At 58.3% G+C, this 18,892-nt stretch overlaps 15 protein-coding genes and 1 non-coding gene across 16 annotated transcripts; 10 read left to right on the top strand and 6 right to left on the bottom strand.

Annotated features, from left to right (window-relative positions):
* Positions 1-270: 270 nt before the first annotated feature.
* Positions 271-854, top strand: MRET_0404 (uncharacterized protein; the record flags this gene model as incomplete). Its single annotated transcript, XM_027627031.1, has 2 exons — positions 271-348; positions 375-854. The coding sequence occupies 2 exons, from the start codon at positions 271-273 to the stop codon at positions 852-854; spliced, it is 558 nt and encodes a 185-aa protein (XP_027483216.1).
* A 127-nt stretch (positions 855-981) lies between these two features.
* MRET_0403 (dolichyl-phosphate mannosyltransferase polypeptide 3) lies at positions 982-1,325 on the top strand (the record flags this gene model as incomplete). The annotated part of the gene is made up of 3 exons (XM_027627030.1): positions 982-1,107; positions 1,134-1,241; positions 1,269-1,325. The coding sequence occupies 3 exons, from the start codon at positions 982-984 to the stop codon at positions 1,323-1,325; spliced, it is 291 nt and encodes a 96-aa protein (XP_027483221.1).
* Positions 1,326-1,410: 85 nt separating this feature from the next.
* On the top strand, positions 1,411-2,790 carry MRET_0402 (SET and MYND domain protein; the record flags this gene model as incomplete). Its single annotated transcript, XM_027627029.1, has 1 exon — positions 1,411-2,790. The coding sequence occupies one exon, from the start codon at positions 1,411-1,413 to the stop codon at positions 2,788-2,790; it is 1,380 nt and encodes a 459-aa protein (XP_027483222.1).
* Positions 2,785-3,104, bottom strand: MRET_0401 (cytochrome c oxidase subunit 19; the record flags this gene model as incomplete). The annotated part of the gene is made up of 2 exons (XM_027627028.1): positions 2,785-2,887; positions 2,911-3,104. The coding sequence occupies 2 exons, from the start codon at positions 3,102-3,104 to the stop codon at positions 2,785-2,787; spliced, it is 297 nt and encodes a 98-aa protein (XP_027483219.1).
* A 38-nt stretch (positions 3,105-3,142) lies between these two features.
* Positions 3,143-4,591, top strand: MRET_0400 (actin-related protein 6; the record flags this gene model as incomplete). The annotated part of the gene is made up of 1 exon (XM_027627027.1): positions 3,143-4,591. The coding sequence occupies one exon, from the start codon at positions 3,143-3,145 to the stop codon at positions 4,589-4,591; it is 1,449 nt and encodes a 482-aa protein (XP_027483220.1).
* Positions 4,592-4,601: 10 nt separating this feature from the next.
* MRET_0399 (peptidyl-prolyl isomerase) lies at positions 4,602-5,090 on the bottom strand (the record flags this gene model as incomplete). The annotated part of the gene is made up of 1 exon (XM_027627026.1): positions 4,602-5,090. One exon carries the CDS (start codon positions 5,088-5,090, stop codon positions 4,602-4,604), a length of 489 nt encoding a protein of 162 aa, XP_027482878.1.
* Positions 5,091-5,624: 534 nt separating this feature from the next.
* On the top strand, positions 5,625-7,400 carry MRET_0398 (acetyltransferase (GNAT) family; the record flags this gene model as incomplete). The annotated part of the gene is made up of 1 exon (XM_027627025.1): positions 5,625-7,400. One exon carries the CDS (start codon positions 5,625-5,627, stop codon positions 7,398-7,400), a length of 1,776 nt encoding a protein of 591 aa, XP_027482879.1.
* Positions 7,401-7,527: 127 nt separating this feature from the next.
* MRET_t0002 lies at positions 7,528-7,619 on the top strand. The gene has a single exon. It is a non-coding gene; the product is annotated as a tRNA-Pro (tRNA).
* A 120-nt stretch (positions 7,620-7,739) lies between these two features.
* On the bottom strand, positions 7,740-8,969 carry MRET_0397 (acyl-CoA-dependent ceramide synthase; the record flags this gene model as incomplete). The annotated part of the gene is made up of 1 exon (XM_027627024.1): positions 7,740-8,969. The coding sequence occupies one exon, from the start codon at positions 8,967-8,969 to the stop codon at positions 7,740-7,742; it is 1,230 nt and encodes a 409-aa protein (XP_027482876.1).
* Positions 8,970-9,103: 134 nt separating this feature from the next.
* MRET_0396 (DnaJ subfamily C member 8) lies at positions 9,104-9,896 on the top strand (the record flags this gene model as incomplete). The annotated part of the gene is made up of 3 exons (XM_027627023.1): positions 9,104-9,206; positions 9,234-9,681; positions 9,707-9,896. The coding sequence occupies 3 exons, from the start codon at positions 9,104-9,106 to the stop codon at positions 9,894-9,896; spliced, it is 741 nt and encodes a 246-aa protein (XP_027482877.1).
* An 8-nt stretch (positions 9,897-9,904) lies between these two features.
* MRET_0395 (ATP-dependent RNA helicase DDX51/DBP6) lies at positions 9,905-11,701 on the bottom strand (the record flags this gene model as incomplete). Its single annotated transcript, XM_027627022.1, has 1 exon — positions 9,905-11,701. One exon carries the CDS (start codon positions 11,699-11,701, stop codon positions 9,905-9,907), a length of 1,797 nt encoding a protein of 598 aa, XP_027482874.1.
* A 139-nt stretch (positions 11,702-11,840) lies between these two features.
* Positions 11,841-12,155, top strand: MRET_0394 (COX assembly mitochondrial protein 1; the record flags this gene model as incomplete). Its single annotated transcript, XM_027627021.1, has 3 exons — positions 11,841-11,946; positions 11,971-12,061; positions 12,089-12,155. 3 exons carry the CDS (start codon positions 11,841-11,843, stop codon positions 12,153-12,155), a joined length of 264 nt encoding a protein of 87 aa, XP_027482875.1.
* A 172-nt stretch (positions 12,156-12,327) lies between these two features.
* Positions 12,328-13,425, top strand: MRET_0393 (4-hydroxysphinganine ceramide fatty acyl 2-hydroxylase; the record flags this gene model as incomplete). The annotated part of the gene is made up of 1 exon (XM_027627020.1): positions 12,328-13,425. One exon carries the CDS (start codon positions 12,328-12,330, stop codon positions 13,423-13,425), a length of 1,098 nt encoding a protein of 365 aa, XP_027482872.1.
* Positions 13,407-16,238, bottom strand: MRET_0392 (ribonuclease Z; the record flags this gene model as incomplete). Its single annotated transcript, XM_027627019.1, has 1 exon — positions 13,407-16,238. One exon carries the CDS (start codon positions 16,236-16,238, stop codon positions 13,407-13,409), a length of 2,832 nt encoding a protein of 943 aa, XP_027482873.1.
* A 213-nt stretch (positions 16,239-16,451) lies between these two features.
* MRET_0391 (uncharacterized protein) lies at positions 16,452-16,709 on the bottom strand (the record flags this gene model as incomplete). Its single annotated transcript, XM_027627018.1, has 3 exons — positions 16,452-16,564; positions 16,592-16,631; positions 16,668-16,709. The coding sequence occupies 3 exons, from the start codon at positions 16,707-16,709 to the stop codon at positions 16,452-16,454; spliced, it is 195 nt and encodes a 64-aa protein (XP_027482870.1).
* Positions 16,710-17,130: 421 nt separating this feature from the next.
* MRET_0390 (phosphoinositide PI4,5P) lies at positions 17,131-18,813 on the top strand (the record flags this gene model as incomplete). Its single annotated transcript, XM_027627017.1, has 2 exons — positions 17,131-17,275; positions 17,324-18,813. 2 exons carry the CDS (start codon positions 17,131-17,133, stop codon positions 18,811-18,813), a joined length of 1,635 nt encoding a protein of 544 aa, XP_027482871.1.
* Positions 18,814-18,892: the final 79 nt, after the last annotated feature.

Raw genomic sequence — 18,892 nt, 5'->3', positions numbered from 1 at the left:
GCCAACAATAGCTTCACAACCGCGTAGGTGGGTAACTCGCCTTGATACTCGCGCAGCTGCACAGTCGTGGACGATGGCCGTCAATGGCGTTCAGTCAAGGCGCGCCTGGCCACGACCGCGGGGGGCCAGGACCCAGCGAATAGGGTCACGTGGAGGAATCATGTGATGTAGGACGACGCGCGTACCTGAGGGCGACGGCCACGAACAGGAGGCGGGGTGAGGTGTTCTGGCTCCGAGGACCCACGACTTGCCTGGCGCGCCTTGCACGACATGTCGCAAGGGATGTCCTCGAGTCCTTCGGGGAAAGGAAAACGCCAGGTGCATGCTGAGCGCATGAAAGCCGTCTCTGTACGTACATTCTATTCACACGCCAGCTATCGCATATGCTCTCAACACGACTTCGTTACGCCGTATTCAAGGTGGAGAATGGATGGACGCGTCAGTCGCTTTCAGAGGTCGAGAATTTATTTTATCGACGGCAAATGACGCTTTCCAAGCCAGCTATGGAGCGGGGAGTCTCGCCCAGAGAAAAGGGCCCATGGCAAGCTTCGCCCTCGTCCCCTACGCCGTCGCCCAGAAAACAGGAGGTAGGGCCGCTGGAGCTCCGGCACGATACGTCATCGTACGCCGATTTTTGGCACCGCATAGATACCAACAAGGCCCGCGCCTCCCCGGAACTGAAAGACACGACTACGCAGGACACGCACGTGCCGTCGAGTGCCTCTGGCGGCGACGCCAAGCCTGTGCCGAGCGGCGGCAAGCATACACTCGATACCAGTCTGTCTCATGACGTCACGGATGATGAGCCATCGTCCAAACGCTCGAAAATGCACCTGGACGAATCCGTAGCCTAACGATACCTAGCATGATACCACGTCCTCGAGAGCATCATGATTCGGCCGAAAGAACACCGCAGGACCGCTCGCCACGGCGGCCGCTGACGCTGCCGTCGAGCGAGGGTCGCGCGGTGCGTTGACAGCCATGACCCGTGCGAGTCGATTTGCAGGCGTGGCGGGATGCGTCCTGGTAGTCTATCTGCTATTTCTCTTTGAGATACTGCGTGTACCCTTCATTCCGCAGGATGTATCCAGAGCTATTCTGCCGACGGTACGCACGTTTCGCTAACGGGCAAGTTGCCATGGTGGGTGCTGGTCGGCACGGGTGCCTACCTTCTCTTCCAGGTGGGATGGGGCCTCTTCACGTTTAATGATACACCCAAAGCCCACGAGGAGCTCTTGATGGTATGTGATGCATGCTGACCATCGCAGGATATCAAAACGGCCAAGGATTATTTGAGCCAGCGAGGCGTGTCAATAGACTCGTAGGTTTTCCATGTCTTTTCATGCCAAACGCGCCGAACGATCGAGCAAAACGGTGACATGGTCAACGCCCCCTCCCGCACCCGTCCCTATGTATGCATTGCAGGACGCGCCGCTTACGATTGCGCACGGTGCATGGGGCCGAGGCTTACGAGCGACACGAGCTATTCAAGCGGGCGAGACACTCTTGATCGATGACGCGTACGTGCGTGTACTTCGTACGACGGAGGCGGTGCATCGGTGCCACTTCTGTCTCGCGAAGGAGCCACACTTGCAGGTGTGCGCATCGTGTGACTTTGCACGCTACTGTGACGACGTCTGCGAGGCCTCTGCGAGGCCATGGCACAAGCGTGAATGTGCTGCACTACAGCGGCACAAGGACGTGCCTGATGCAGATGTACGTGCTCTGGCGCAGCTTTTGTGGCTGAAAAGCGAGCGCACACCAGCATGGTGGGCTCCTCTAGGTGCTATGGCCTCGAATCGACATGCGATGCAGGACCACGTCCGCGAAGAAGCAGCGATGCTGGCTTTCCGATTAGGCGTCTTTCTCGGCACGGAGGAGCGTGAAGCACTTGGCTTGACGAACGCCGACGAGCTCATGGAGCTCGTGTGCCAGCATATGACGAACGCCTTTATGCTCTCGGACGCGTACCTCGATCCATTGGGCGTGTGCGTCAATCCGACGCTGGCGCTCGTGAATCACGCATGCGATGCAAACGCTGTCATGGTATTCCCCACGATGCAGCGCGGCTCACCAAGCAGGATGCACCTTGTGGCTATCCGACCTATCTCAGCGGGCGATGCCGTGCACATGTCGTATGTCGACGTGGCGACGAGCCGAGCTGAGCGCCAAGCCGTTTTGCAGGAACGCTACGGATTCACCTGCGCATGTGCATTGTGTGAGCGAACGCAGTGGATCGATCCACGCACGGCGCTGTGGTGCACCTCCTGCTCAGAGTGGTCGGGCAGTGCAGCGTGTGGGCATCGTCGTATCGAGCCACGCGCCGTGGACATGGGCGAAGACACCGATCCCGACATACTGGTGCACCGCACCGCTTTGGCACCTCCTTCGCATTACCGCGTGTGGCCTTTGCTGTTCGCTGCTCACACACGAGCGATCGAGAGGCAAGCCTGGGACGATGCGGTGCAATGTACCATGCTGCTGTGTGCGGGAATGCAAGCACGCGGCGCACGCGATGCACGGAGCGCACTATACCCACCCGGCCATCCGCAACGTGCAGTGCTCTTAGCGACGCTGGGTCGCCTGCTGTGTGAGAATGTCGAGCTGCACGATACCCCCTCGCACCTTCTCGCACGACCGCTACCGTGCCTGTCTATGCTCACAGACATGACATCGCGCCGTTTCATGGCGCATACGTTCCTCACACAGGCCCTCGAAGAAGCATGTATAGCTTTCGGGCACGACGGCGGCGCCATGGGGGCACTGGTCCGTGCATGTCTCGCACTATAGCATTCGCTGTGAATCGTCCGGTGGCGGGGCACCGGATGTAGGTTTGTCAATATCTGAGAAACCTAAATTGTCAAAGTCGTCGCGCTCCATCAGTTGACTGGGTCAGTAGCGCATACGCACTGGTCCATACGGCATGCCAGGTAGGCTTTGCTTTGGTGGCGACATGCGCCATTGTTGTTCTTGTTCGCACGCAGGCAGGCAAGATACTCTTGCATAAAGCTTTTGCACTCGCCGTAGTGATCAAGCGGGAACGAGCCACGCTCCGGTGGCAAGACCTGGAACGACGAGAAGGTCGGCGGCCGTCCAAACGACATGAGCGCTGGGCAACCTGCGGTCCTCCACAACCACCACAATGCGCCGCGCTCGAAAAGAGGCAGCGGCCGCGGCTGTGGTGCTGGACACGGGCGCGGCGCATGTGCACGTCGCCTGCAGCGAGCATCCAGACATGCATACGATTCCCAATGCCATTGCGCGCACGAGACAGGGTGTGCGACGCCAGGTGCTGGTGGGTGACCTCATCGAGAGCGAATGCCAGGACTACGGCGGCCTGCAATTGCGGCAGCCGATCGACCGCGGCATGATCGTCGACTGGGCCGCCCAAAAGTCGGTGTGGGACCGCGCACTCATCAAGGCACTTGGGTGCAAGACGACTACCGACACATTCGGGCTGCTGCGTGGTCGCACGGTTATAGTGACAGAGCCCTACTTTGCCCTACCCGAGCAGCAACGTGCGTTTGACATGCTGCTCTTCGAATGGTACGAGGCCGATGCTATTTGGCGCACAACGACGGCACAGCTCATACCCTGGTCCCTCGCGACGCCACGCCCTGAGGCGTTGCTTGTCGTCGACATGGGCCATAGCTATACCCACGCCGTGCCGATCATCCGAGACCAAGTCGTGTGGCACGCGGTACGTCGCTTGGATCTCGGTGGAAAGGTCCTCACAAGCCTGCTCAAAGTTCTTTTTTCGTTCCGCCAGTGGAATATGATGGACGAGACATACCTCACCGACAAAATGAAGTGCAGCTCGTGCTTTGTCGCTGCCTGCGCCAGAGACGAGGAGAGGCGCCGCTTTCCGCCACAGGACGCTTTGCCCAGCTCCTGGAGCTTTGAGCAGCTCGTGGAAATGTTCCATGCCGACGAAGATAATCCCATGGTGCAGCAGTATGTGCTACCTAACTATGCCACACCCGAGGACGTCGCGGATCCCAAGACAAAGTATGGACATGTTTTGTCCGGGCCCGCAGCGTACGACACACCCATGCTTCCTGAAGACGAGCTCGATGCCTTCATTGCGGGCAGCACAACGCCCTCCCAACACGTCGCTTCGACGGAGCATCAAGTCTTGCGCCTCGGACAGGAACGCTTCCAGCTCTTCGAGTCGTTTTTCGCGCCTAAGCGCATAGGACTCGATCAAGGCTCGCTGCCAGAACTGATTGCCACCTGCATCTCACACGTACACGAGGAGGCGCGCGATATGCTATGGACCCAGATCGTGCTGGTAGGTGGCTCTGCACGCGTGCCTGGACTCCGGCGGCGACTATCCCAGGAGCTGCGCATGTGGGCGCCGGACGATGTGCCCGTGCACATCCACATCCCGCACGATCCCATCGAGGCGTCTTTGCACGGCGCACGAACCCTGTGGCAAGCATCGCCCACATCCGAGGCAGGGCGGTGCCTGGCCTCGCATCTGGTCCAGCGCAGCGCATGGCTCAACGCTGGCGGAAGCCACGCGCCACCCGGCGAACGTGGCGGAACGACTCTGGGCGACACTCACTTTGGAGGATGGAATACAACATAGCTACGTGCATTTAGCAGACACCCGACTTGGCGATCTCGATACGGCTGCGGGTCTTGCCGCTGCCCGTGCCCTCAGCCTCGATGGCCTTGACGACGTCCATGCCGTCAACGACCTCACCGAACACAACGTGCTTGCCGTCGAGCCAGCTGGTGACAACGGTCGTGATGAAGAACTGCGAGCCGTTCGTGTTGGGACCGGCGTTAGCCATCGAAAGCAGACCGGGCTTGGAGTGCTTCAGCTGGAAGTTCTCGTCGGCGAACTTGGCACCGTAGATCGACTTGCCACCGGTACCGTTGCCGGCGGTGAAGTCACCACCCTGGAGCATAAAGTCAGGGATCACACGGTGGAAGTGCGAGCCAGCGTAGCCGAAGCCCTTCTCGCCCGTGCAGAGGGCACGGAAGTTGGCGGCCGTCTTGGGCACCACATCGTCAAAGAGCTTGAACTTGATGGTGCCGAGAGGAGCGCCGTTCTTGGTGATGTCGAAGAAAACGTTAGACATGGTGCGTGTAGAAGCTGCAAAGGAACGAATAGCAGAGGGGGCAAAAGCCATCGCTGTATTAGGCATCAGGAACAAAACTAGACCACACGGATACGTACACAATAATAGAAGGTGGGAGAGGAAGTGTCGATGCGGTCATCAGATGCTTTTACCCGCTGCCAGCGGCACACCCAATCAATATCCGTGCGCATCGGTACCGTTCGATGACGTTCGCTGGTGCATTGTAATCCACGTGGCAAGACACTGCCGCGGCGACCCAGCGCCTTCCTGGCTCTGCGTGGTGCTTATGAAATATATTGCGGTCACCCCACGCGGAGTGGAGGTACGGCGCGGCGAGCCACTTCATTCGCCTCGTGACGCCAACCCGGGATTCTTTCGGCACCTGGACTGCCGCTCCATCGGACGACGAGAGAGCCGTCGCAACAACATTCTTCCCCTTCGATAGAAGCAGCTCCTGCCAGAAGGCATCAAGACCCTCCAAAGAGCGAGACCCCGCCCACCCACTCTACACCAGAGCGCTCTCTTTCGCACAAGATGAGTCGCAGCGAAACAGCCCCTCCCGCCTTGCGACCGCATCGCAGTAATTCAATGATGCATCACAAGCAGTCCATTACGATTGATACACTACGTATGGATGAGCTGCGTGCTGCGCAGCATGTTTTAAGCACCTACTTTCCACATGAGGAAGTGCCCAGCATGGCTCAGCTCTCGACGCGCTTCGAGCAGGCCCCTCATCTTACGCTGGGTGCCTTTGTGACATTGCCACCGCCCATGGTATCCGGCCCTTTGTCTGGCACGAATGACTCACGTCGTAAGTTGGTCGGCGTCATCAGCGCCACTGCATCGCCAGCCAACATCACACAAAGCATGTATGGCCACAGCACATCGAATTTGGCACGCGTCGTTTGTATCCAAGACTTTGGCGTAGAGCAAGGCCAGAGGCATCAGGGCATTGGTACAAATTTGCTCGTCGCATTTATCCGGCGCTTGCAGACGATGGATTTCGGTGACAAAGCACATGGTCAAGAATACGAAATCATATCGGTCGTTTGTCCGCGACGACGCAAATCGTTCTTTCAGCGGTTTGAGTTCCAGTTTCACGCATACAGCTACGAGCAGCGCGCTGCAGACGTCTGGGCTGAGATGCGTCGACCAATCAACACAAGCACAAGTTTGAGCATCGACACCTCCTTCGCGCAAGAAGATTGGGCGGACCAGCATTCAGCGCTATCATCCAAGGGCATGCTTCCTTTGCTCGAGACCACAACACACCAGACATCCTCACGCTCATACCATGCTAATGACACGGAAGGACCGTCTAGTTCTTACGAGCCCAGCATGTTCCGGTACGAGCCAAACTCGCCTAGTGTCATGACGCCTGTCAGTGCCACGCCCAACAACGACCATACTTTGGCGCTTTTGCTCCAAAAGGCAAATATGACCGAAGGTGCAGCCCGCGATCTGGGCATCATACCCTCCTCCGCACCCAATAAGCCTAAGAAGAACCCGGGTAAGGCGCTCGAGGCCATCTTTGGCGAAGCATTTGCCAGCAAGACGTTTGAGGAAGATATTCGCCAGGCCGTCAAGTCTCGCATTGTCGACTTCAAATACTATCTCAATCTTCACCCATTATTATGTCCCAACGAGTCTTGTGACTGTACACTTGTCGCACGGAATTCAGCTGAGTGGTCCATTCGCGAGACGGGCCCGCTTATGAACACGGTGCCTTCTGTGAATGGCGAAACATCAGACTCCTTGGGGAACCTGGACAATCCTATTGCACCATGGATGAACTCACTTTTCCGGACCTCGTCAGACGCTCATGCCACGATCGGGCCCCTTCGTGGCTTTTGGCATGTGCCCAATCCGATGGGCTTTGACAACGTGACCTTTTCCCGCTGTATCGAATGGAACGTGCCGAACCGCACATTCCAGTCGAGTCAGAACCAGGAATCCACGTCGCCTTCATCTTCATTGCCGAGCCACTCTGGTCGGTCCAGCAGCATCGGCGTACGACGAAAGCGTAGCTCGCGCAATAGCTTTTCGACGCTTCGCCAAAGCTTGCATTTACTCGAATCTTCACCGCAAGAAGTACCGGAGAATGCGACCTTGGACACTTCCGATGAAAGTCGGTTGGACGTAATGCCTGGTGAAAAGCGGCTTGTCAAGCATATCTTGTGCCCTGATTGCGGGTGTGGCCCCCTCGGCTTCGCTATCCTTCCCCGCACATCCACTCATGAAACACAGCAGAAGGATATTCAAAATAATGATTGCTACCTAGCTGCGTTTCGCGTGAGATATAATGTATAGAATAAAGTATGTGTCATGCCATCCACAAAACAATACATGAAAATGCGCAGAGAGAGCCGTCGCTAAAAAGTAGAAAGTCTGGGAGAACAGTCATAAGTCACTGAATCACAATGTCTTTCAACAAGTTGGGCGCATGGTCTAGAGGTATGATTCTTCTTTAGGGCTTAAGCGATTAAGATCCATAGAAGAGGTCCTGGGTTCGATTCCCAGTGCGCCCCCTCTAGAATCAGGGGTTTCTCTTTTTTCTTTTCATCCTATTTGTGGACACGTGACTTTGTTTTACGCTCCAGCTGGTCGTGTTGATGCCATTGCAATGTGGTGACTTGTGGCTATACAGGACTACTCTTCTTTCGTGGGTGCTTCGTCTTCGCCATCCTCGCGCATATCTCCACAAACACCGCGCATCGCACGGAAGAGGATGCGCCACATGATTACGTACCAAAACAAGTTGAGGAGAAGAAGGAGGAAAAGAGGGGCAAATACGTGGCACTGCATCCACCAGACAAGCCAGTGTCCTTGGGATGGATGGAACGTTCGTGCATAAGCGGGAATAAGAGTGTAGTCAGCATACACTGAATACAGCGTCAGAGCGCTCAGGTAGATGCGGAAGTAGGACCACACGACCATGAAAGTAGAATACACGACGGCGGCACACATGTTCATGTCCAGATAGTTGAGCATCTTGGAGAGAGCAAGCCAAGTATCAGGGATGTCCATGCAGACAAAGACGGTAGTGCCGATCATGGTCAAATTGATAAAGTACGACCAGCCGATGAGCCAGAGCGTCACCAGGTGATGCGCCACGAGCTCATAATAGTCTTTGCGCGGACGCTCAAGACCCAGAAGCATGACAAAGGCCTGCTGGAGCCAGTAACTAGCTTGCAGCAGGTAATACAGCTTGAGCTCGGGCCGCATTTGCCAGTGGGGGTATTGGTACCAAAGATGATCCAAGTGGTACCACCAGCTATCCTGGAACGACATGACGTACACACCCACAGCGCCCATGATACCCCAATACGTTAGAGCATAGCCCTGTTCAGCAAAGCGGATCTGCTTGTTTTCCAACTTGATGTTCCAGTGAGCAGCCAAGGGCTTGAAGATATGGCCCGTGATCACCTGGCGAAGGAAGCTGAATACAATGATGTAAAAGGCCATGAAGCACACGTCGAGCCAGCCCTTTCCGTAGCGCAGGAGAGCTGGCTGGTGGGGGAAGAGCGTGGCCTGTAGTGAGTGACAAAAGCTGCGCAGGGCTGTGGTAACGGAGTTATCGAGTGATAGCGTGGGCCTCGGTCCGTGGGCCTGCTCCATGGCCATGCGCTTAATGACCTCTCCTTCGGGGATGCGGTATGAAAGCATGAGGAAAGGGCGAAATGGGTTCACACCGACCGGCAGCACGTACTCACATAGCAGGTATCCGACAATGAAGATCATAGCAAACTTGGCCGCCGAAGAGGGATACACGAGCCATTTCATCGACACGATGTCGTCGAAAAATGTGTGTTCTTTCTTAGCTGGCTTCTCTGTCGTATGGACGCGCCCTTCGGCGGCCAGGTCAGCCGGCGCTGTCATGGTGGAAGGGCTGGGCGAAGACGAAAATAAGTGGCCTGCATCTTGGGTCACGCGGTGAACGATCGGTAACTAAGCATGCATGAGGGAAGTCTTTCTACGTGGAGGTGGGAAAGGCGCCGGGTCGTTGGCATTCCATGACGGAGGGAGCCCCTTTGGCTCCAGGCCCACCGCCGGGTCCGCCGCCACGGCCACCGCGTGTGCGGCGAAAGCTCGTCGTCGACGAGTCGAAGCTATCTCGTATGTGTGAATGCGCTGACACTCCAGCGAAGGAGCGCTATACACAAAGTCAGCGCCGCGAAGTGGATAGAGTGCTCACGAGAGCATTCCGCATGAATCCGTACGACATACTTGACCTCACACAGGATGCGGATGAAAAGACGATCCAAAAGTCGTACCGCAAAAAGAGTCTGCTAATCCACCCAGACAAGATGACAGAGGATCAGGCACGTGCCGAAGAGGCCTTTGATCTGCTGAAAAAGTCCCTGGACCATCTGCTCGACGAGAACCGGAGGAAAGCGCTGGATGAAACGGTAACGAGTGCGCGCTGTCTCGCGCTGCGTGAGCTGGGTCTGCCGATGACGCTGACGAACGAGGAAATTGAGCTGGAAAAGGTGCCTGGCGGTCGACTGGATCAGATTGCGCCGTCGTTCGAAGATCGCATCAAAATTTATGTCAAAGATATTGTCCTCGATGAGGAGCTGAAGAAGCGAAAGTACGTATGTGTGCACTCACAGTAGAGCGATTCAGCATAAACAAGAGGCCGAGATCGAGGCTGCCAAACTACGGATGGATGCCGAGGAGGAGCGCAAACGGCGCGCCGAACTCGATACGGCTTGGGAAGAGGCAAGAGAGGATCGTGTGCAGGGCTGGCGGTCCTTCAACAAGACTACGAAGCGTCGTAAAAAAGGCCCAGCTGTGCTGGGCTAATGTATATATTAGCGCTGTTGACTATAGAGTTGTGCGAGGCGCGCTAGAGCTGCCTTGTAGTGGGGTAGGAGTGGATCAAACGCGCCAGAGTGCACCTTGTGTCGCTGGATATGTTCCAGCTGCCCAGCCTCGTTTAGCATGCGCTTGAAGTGGTACACTTCTTGTTCTTCCACCAGGCTCCATGCATCGCCCACACGGCCTGCACGAGCCGTGCGGCCCACACGGTGCACATACTTGGCCATATCGACAGGCACGTCGTACGAAATCACATGGCGCACATCCGGCAAGTCGATGCCGCGCGCAATCAAATCCGAGCACACGAGCACGTCCACTTCACCACGCTCAAACGCCCGCAGCAGCTGCTTGCGCTCGCTCGTACGCAGGTCCGAGGAGTAAAAGTGGATGTGGAGTGGCGGCTGAGCCGTGGCCTGGGCCCAGGCTTCTTCGAAGAAGAGCAGGAGGTGAACAAGGCGGTTGGCCGCATCGACACTCTTGGTGAAGCACAGTGCCTGGCGAATGTGCTGATCGCCATGCAGCATGTGCAGAAGGTGCAAGACCTTTTCGTTGGTGGGGCAGATGAGCATGTGCTGGTGCAGACTCGATGGGAGGGCGAATTGGCCCTGTTCTGCGCCGTCGCGCACGCGGATAAACTGCGGGTCGCGCAGACGCAGTGCACTTATCTTGGCTGGATCACGCGAGAGTGTGGCGGAGAACAGCAATTTTTGTACGCTCGGCTGCGGCACTTGTATATCGTCCCGCGCCCATGTGTCGGATTCGGTCCAGAGTCGCGGAGGAGCACAGAGGCGATCTGACGGTCCGTGTGGCTCGAGCGCGTCTAGGAGCGTCGATACCCATTCCTGAAAAGACTGGCCAAGGAGGCGGTCTGCCTCGTCGATCACGAGAAAACGCAAGTGCTCCAGAGTGAACCCAGGCGTGCCGCGGATATGATCCACTAGCCGACCAGGTGTGGCCATGACAACATCCACGTGAAGGAGTTGCTCCTGCTCGTGTCGGAAACTGTGATGGCCAGTGATGGTCGCAGCTCGCAGACCACTACCCTTGGCGACGGCTTCGAATACGTCGCGCACTTGCACGGCCAAGTCGCGGGTGGGCACGAGGATCAACGCTCGGAGCTGCACGATCGTACGAGTCCGCAGCAATTCCATGATAGGCACGATGTAGGCAAGAGTCTTGCCGCTGCCTGTCGGTGCGGAAATGCACAAGTCATGCGGTGGCGTGTAAGGCAGGTATGTGTGTCGCATGCGAGGATCGTGTAGCAGCGCGGGAATCACAGTGGCCTGAACGGCAAACCACTCGGTGATCCCTAGCTCGGCGAGCTGCCGCCGCGTCTCGGGACACAGGTGCAGGAGCTGGTCATCGGGGGTATCGAGCGCCTGTGTCTTGGAGGCAGCCACTTCAGTGGGGTGTAAGAGCGCATCGGGGATGCCTTGCGAGGCAAGGAGATCGGTGGCGTCATCGCTCGCCGTCTGCTGCGGGCGTGGAAAGCGGTAGAGGTAGGTAGTAGTCGCGGCAGGTTCACTTGTCGTTTCTTCTTGACGGTCATTCTGTGAGGCAGCGCTGGTGTCCGGCAGGGCGCCCGCATCCTCCGTCGTGACCGCGTCGTCCCGTACTGATACGTCGTCGTCCTCGTCGCTTTGTTGCTCCTCGTGCTGCTCCCATCGCTGCTTCTTGGAAGCTTCGCCAGGCGGCTTCGGGCCAGCGGCTTTGCGGGCCTTGCGCCGGTCCTTCTTGGCTTTCAGGTAGCGCTGCTTGGCCTTGGTCTTGGGCTTGCCTGCCAAGCTCATGCGCGTCCAACACTCGCGACTCTGTCTCGCCGTCGGTGGAATTGGGGCCGTTTTTCGTCGTGTCACGCTGACTCAGCGCTCAGCGCGGCCCAGCCAGGTTTCCCACCGCTTCTGACGCGAGCCACGAATCCACGTCGCCATGGCGTCCCAGAACAGCACACATGTGATGAGCAATCGCGAGTTTGAGACATTTATGAAAAACCGTAAACTCGAAGCATACAAGGCGTGTGACCCGCTTGTCCAAGGTACGCTGATGCGACTTACGATAGAATTTGTGGCCTGCTCGCGCAACCGCGTCTTCTCCGTACTGTGGGCCTGCAGTGAACAAAGCAAGCGCATGAAGGACTGCATTAGATCCTTGTACGTAACTATGGCTAACACTATCAGTGCGGAAGAAAAGTCCGTTATGGCTGCGGGGGAAGAATACCTGCGAACGCATCGACGACAGGTGTAGATAGGCATGACGCTCCGTGCCTGGCTGACCTCAGCCGCCGGCCTCGACCTGCGCGCTCCTGCCACCACATCACGTGACACACAAAGTGGCGTGAAAGGGCGCCGCCTTTTTGTGTGTCGTTCGCCAAGGTTGGGTGTGCGTGCAACCTAATTTTTCTTCGCCCATCTCGACCATGTCTTGGAGCAAGACCTTCACTCGGGGCGACGTAGCGCAGCACAGCTCCAAGGAGGACTGCTGGGTGATTTTTGACAATGTGGTCTATGATGTGACAGACTTTATTGCGGATCACCCCGGTGGCGAGGATTTGATCATGGAGTATGCTGGCCAGGATGTGACAGCGATCATGAAGAACAAGGACTCACACGTCCACTCGCGCAGTGCGTACACGATGTTGGGCGACTTTGCCATCGGCAAAGTTTCGTTGCCAGAGACGATGTCGCCGGAGGGTATGGCACCGGCCTTCCTGCCAGCGGATGCGCACATTTCGGATGACTTTGTGCCGGAGGAGACAGACGTGGCCAAGGACTATGTGCACCACCAGTTCCTCGACCTGTCCAAGCCGCTCATCCCGCAAATGTGGTACTCATCGTTCTCGAAGGAGTTTTACCTGGAGCAGGTGCACATCCCGCGACACTGCAAGGAGCCAGCCCAGCTGATGCCTTACGCCTTCCTCGAGGTGTTTACGAAGACGCCATGGTATGTGATCCCGATGATGTGGCTGCCGATCGCAGCGGCCTTTTTCCACCTATCTGCCACGCAGTACAAGGAGTTCTTCTACACGGGCAACGCCACACTGTCGAATATGGAAGGCTATGCGGCCGCGTTTGGCTGCTTTGTCTTTGGTGTCGTGTTCTGGACCTTCCTCGAATACCTGTTCCACCGCTTCCTCTTCCACATGGACCGGCTCCTACCGCGCCACCAGTTCTTCTACCTGATGCACTTTTTGCTGCATGGCATCCATCACTTTTTGCCGATGGACCGCTACCGCCTCGTTATGCCGCCCGTTCTTTTCGCGACGCTGTCGTTCCCGATGCTGCTGCTCGCGCATGCCGTGCTGCCGACCGCGATGGCCAACGGCGTCATCTCCGGCTCGTACTCGATGTATGTCGTGTATGACACGATGCACTATGCACTGCACCACACCAAGCTGCCCGAGTACGTACGGGAGCAAAAGCGGTATCATCTTGAGCACCACTACAAGAACTACGAGCTGGGCTTCGGTGTGACCAGCAAAATCTGGGACTATGTCTTTCATACTGTACTTGTGTAGATAGAGAGGTCGTTTTGTTGCTGCATAGTCCACGCGCGACTCTGGTTCGTGCCGAGGGCGCCCAGATGATGAGAGACGTTGGACAGACGCACTCGCAGCCCCGGCTGCCGTCCAGTGAGCGTCGCGAGCGCCGAACCATGCGCGCTCGATAGCGCGCTCGTCAACACACCCACGTGCGCTGCATCGACGCGCAGCACCGCCTCGCCTATGCCGGTCGTCGCCCTAGGCGGCCCCGCATAGAGCACGTCGACATGGATCGCTCCGCCGACGACGCCATGCGCGGCTTGGAGTGCCTCTTGCACGCCCTGGCTTACCGACAGCTCGGAAGGCGGCGCCTCGCCATGGCCCGTGAACGAAACAAGCACGTACTGGTGCGCAAACTGCGTGCTGGACGTATGGACGCGGCGTGCCTTTTTGGGGCTGGGCGCCTTGGCTTCCTCGTCGTCTGACTCGTGCTCCGTGTCGAGGAGAAGCGCCATGGCACCGTGGCCCGCGACGAGTCGGCGCAGCTGTGCAGGTGTCATGCGCATCATATCGAAGGCGATGCCCATGGGCACACCCGCGACGGCCCCGATCCGGGCGAGCTTCGGGTATCGTTGCGAAAAGTGCGTCAGCAACAAGTGCTCGGCATGCATGTCCTGGGCCACCTGGCAAGCCTGTCCGATCGTGCTGTGCCCTTTCGCAGCGGCGAGCGCGGCCTCATCGTCCTGCATCGTCGCCTCATGAATCAGCACCGTCGCGCCCTGACCGGCCTGGACAAGCGCCTCACATGGCATCGTGTCGCCGCTAAACACCACCTTCCAGCCATGCTTATGCTGCAAGACGATGCCGTAGCAGTGGCCCATGCGGTGCGACACAGGCGCCGTACACACACGCTCGAGTCGAGCTAGCGCTCCCGCCTCCCACGTCCTGTCACCCCGCTGCCAGTCCAGCGACGCACTGTCAAAGACATGCATGTCCCGCAGACCAAGGTCTTCCAACGCATCGTACTCGGCCAGGCACACCCGCGTATAGTTGTTGGCCACAAGCACCAGCGGCTCGGTGGGCCGGAGCTTGCGGCGCTCCAGCAGGAGCCGCGCCACACCCATGTGGTGATCACCATGGATATGACTCACAAACAACAGCCGCAAGTCGCGCAGGATGCGATCGACACCCGCGCCGTCCCAGCCATGCATGCCCGGCCCAAAGCGGCGCGCCAGCTGAAAGTAGGTACTCTCGCCTGCATCAAGAACCACGTACCCATCACCCGGCATCTCGATCAAGGTGCTCAACACGTTGCGGTACTTGGATGGCGCCGAACTGCCAGTGCCGAGCGTCGTAAATACGAGATGGTCTGCTAGGCCGGCTGCAGCCGTGCGCGGCGGCACCGGCGCCTTGCTTCGAACCTGCTTCGCCATGTCGCAATAAGCGTCCCAGGAGGGAAGAGCTGCCCTGGCCTCGAGCGCAGGGGCCGTGGACTGCCACTGCGACGGCTCACCGCGCGGCTGCAGCGAGACGTGCATGTTGGGCCAGACTGGGAGCGCGTCTGCTACTTGCACACGGGCCTCGGCATGGCCCGGCACCGCAAACACCTGTGCGTCCAACTCCGAGAGTCGATCCAGCGACACAGCATTCGACGTGTACGTGAGCTGATCCGCACACACGTCTCTGTTAGCAAGGAGGTGGTGGCAGTCCGGCCCAAACCTCTGCCGCCAGGATCGGTACCGCTCATCGTCCCAAACACTCTGGGGAGCCGCGTGCAACATCACATGAGGCGTGCGTCGTTGCTCGGGTGCCAGATGCTGATTCGCCCCGTGCGTGTACGGAGCAAACGCGTCTGACTGCACCAACGCTTCCACATGCGCCGGCGTCGGAACGTGCAAGTAAAAGAACACGGGACCTGCGCGCGACGCTCCTACGACTTCCTGGCTCGCCACCTGGACGTCCTCGACAGGCATAGGAGCTGGGCCGGGATCCCTGCGCTGCTGCGCGCGAAGCCACGCCTGGCGTGCGTCCTGGTCCATCTGCTCCCATGCAACGGGACGTGATATCGTGATCGTCTCACCCCTGGCAAGACGTGCAAAGGATTTGCCTGGTGGCACGCCCAAGGCCATCGCCTGCTCGGCATCAAACTTGCCACGCTGGGTATGTCCTGCACAAATATAAGCCAACACGGCTGCCTGACGCCCAGGCTCGGGGCCATCCGGGGCATACGGCACGGGCGGTGGCGGCAGCAGATACGCAGACCGCGCGGGGCCTGGCGATGTACGTTCGCTGTTGGTCCATGCATCTCGTAGAATACACTCATACCAGGCCTTGGCCTGCGAGCCACGCAGCGCCTTCGGACTCGACAGCTGGGCCTTTACGTCCAGTGCTGGTCCTTTCTCCGCGATGTCGGTATACAGTGAGCGGTGCTGTGCCGGCACAAGGGGCACGGAGTGTATCTGCACATACTCGTCTTGGTAGCAGACATGCGGCTCTCGCACCTCAATTTCATGCGCGTTCAGGGCCATGGTATCACGCCGCGCATAGAGTCTGGTAGCTGCCAGCGCATAAAGCAGGTTGGGTGGTGCGTGGATGTCGATCGATCCGCGGCCGCCGTCCGCCAGAGTCATGAGCAGCCCCGGGATACCGCCCATGGTTTCTGACGCCACACGCGTTAAAAAAATGTGATCGACGCGCATGTTTGACGCGCGGTGCTGAGCAGATACACGCGTCGTTCCTTCTCCCACATTGAACATGTACTTTCGAGCATCGCACTGCAGGACCAGCGACGGAGCTTCACTCGTATCGGACGTCGGTGGCGCCAAGATGCGCAGACTCATAGGCACCATTTGGACGCCTCTAGTCCTGGATGCTACACGCGCACTACCAGCGCGGCTAGCCACTTGGATCCAGGGAGTGTGCCACACGGCGCCAACAGAATGACAACGTCACACCTGTGTCAGGCACAACGTCGCGGTCCAACCGCGCCCCTTTTTTTTCGGAGCACGTCGTCCTCTCTTCTTATCTGCACGTGATGAGATGGTTGGAAGGTGGGGCAGAGGCTATGGAGACTCTGTGGTATCCTTAGACGGCGACTTCTCAGCTTTGAGCTGGAACCAGTCAGGCGGCAAAGGTCGCTGCTGTTCGCCTAGATAGAGACGCTTGTACAGCATATCTTTGTGTCAGTCAAGGTCGCACGTACACGACGAGACCACCATGATAGGGATCGTGAAAGTCAGCACCTAGCGCGTTAGCTGTCTCTGCCAGCATGTACGTACACGCAGGCGTTGTTGGAACGCCGTGTTGGTGCCGCGCGTCATGATGGGCAGCGGCTTCTGCGCTTTCTCTTTCGCCAAGGGGCCAGACGGTGCCGCAGTGGGCGTGCGCGCTCGCCAGGACGAAGCGCCGTCGTGCCGCCGCCTTCCGGCCGAGGGCACAACGCCGCGCGGATGGTCCATCTGGCACTGGGGAGCTCGGCCCCCAGATTGGCTGCAACAAGCTTACCTAATCCATGTAAATGAACGCTTAATGTTGCGTCAGCTGCACCATATCCCGCATAAGATGACATTGCATTCTTATGATTGGCTTCATGTAACTCTACCACACTGGCACGCATTCTCATTTGATCGTCATCCTGTTCGAGTTTGTGCTCGTAAACAGACGCCGCAACCCGCAACCCAAGCACACGCCCTCCCGCTTAAACACGTGGATAGTTCCCTCGTTCTACCACCACGATCAGTGATGACGGACGCCCACTCAACCCTCACTCGGGCTACGACCGCGAGTCGTAAGTCGACGATTGCTAGCCGAAATGCTTCCCTGATCAAAAAAAACACGGGCCCGCTTGAGCTGCGCCCTTCGGACATCTTGATCGAGCGTTTCACTGGTACGTGGCTATCTCCGTTCTGCGTGTCTTGATGCTAACCCGGTACAGGCTGGAAGAATATCGTCAAGATGCTCATCTCGTACTTTGAGGGCATCTCTGATATCGAGTACAACACGGCCAAGGAAATGACCAAGCTTGGTGGCGTCATCCAGGTGCCATTCCGCGAGGGCAACCAGTTCCTCGGCGAGGACGGTCTCCAGGACATCTTCTACAGCATTCGCGAGAAGACCCGCACCATTTCTGACCACCACGCTAACCTTGCCAAGACGGTGGAAGGCTCGATTGTCCAGCACCTGCACAAGTTGCGCCAGGAGATCAAGGCGCACATTGCCAACGTGCAGCAGGACACGGGTAAGCTCGCCAACATGGTGGCTCGTGAGCGTGAGGTGTCGACGAAGATGATCTCTGACCTCGCCCGCTCGATCACGCTGCTGAAGAACACGCCTATGAGCGTGAGCCCCCGCGAGGACCCGTACACGGCCAACCAGGCTGTGTCGATCCAGCTCCAGCGCCAGGTCAATGAGGAGAATGCTCTGCAGAAGAGCATCATCATCATGCAGCAGAACTCGGCTCACTTTGAAGAGGCCGTTGTACGCAGCATCCAGAGCGCCTGGCAGACCTTTGACGAATGGAGCGGCCGCATGTCGGCTCAGGTCCAGGACACCTGGCTCGGTCTCGGTGTGCACATGCGCAGCCTGGAGCCCAACGCTGAGTGGATCGCCTTTGCCTCGCGCTCGGATCACCTGCTCGACCCTGACACGCCTCTGCGCAACCCTGAGACGATCGACTACCCAGGCAAGGAGGACCCCTCGGTCATTCCTGTGCACCAGGGCATGCTCGAGCGCAAGAAGCGCTTCACGAACGCTTACAAGGAGTCGTTCTACGTGCTCACGCCTGCCGGTTACCTCCACGAGCACGGCTCGTCTGACCCGATCCGCCACCCTGTGCCGGAGCTCTCGCTCTTCCTGCCGGAGTGCACGCTGGGTGCTCCCTCGACGGCGGCTGCCTCGACGCACAAGTTCCACATTGAGGGCCGCACTGGCCAGCAGGCCAACATGTTCGGCACGAACGTGGCCTACACGTTCCGTGCTCGCAGCCACGACGAGATGATGGAGTGGTGGAACGACATCAAGCAGCTCTCGAAGGTCTACCTCACGACCAGCGAGCAGATGGACCGCTCGGGTCCTGTGCCCGCCGCTGTGCGTGCCGCTGGCTACCGTGATGAGGACGAGGAGGAGCTGGAAGACGACGAGGAAGAGGTCGAGGAGGAAGATGAGGAGTACGACGAGGGCGAGTACATCACGACCCACCACCACTTTGGTGCGGCTCCGGCCATTCCATCCACGGTTACGTCGGCGGCGCCTGTCACCGTGCTGGACGACTTGAGGCGTCACGAGCAGGTGCCGCTCTACTCGGGTCCTGCGCAGGGCTCGAACATTGAGATGGGTGCCAATGGCTACGCTCTCGAGAAGAAGCCCCAGCCAGCTGAGCCCTCCACGGCCGACCGCGCCGAGGAGGTGGCTCACATCTCGTCGTAATTTCGCGCCCATCTTTCCCTGATGTGTTCCTCGTACGAGCCACTGGTCCCTTTTTCTCCTTTTTAATCACCTAGACACA

Source organism: Malassezia restricta, chromosome I (genome assembly GCF_003290485.1).
Source record: "Malassezia restricta chromosome I, complete sequence".
NCBI lineage: Eukaryota > Fungi > Basidiomycota > Malasseziomycetes > Malasseziales > Malasseziaceae > Malassezia > Malassezia restricta.
This window is presented reverse-complemented; position numbering and strand designations above follow the sequence as displayed.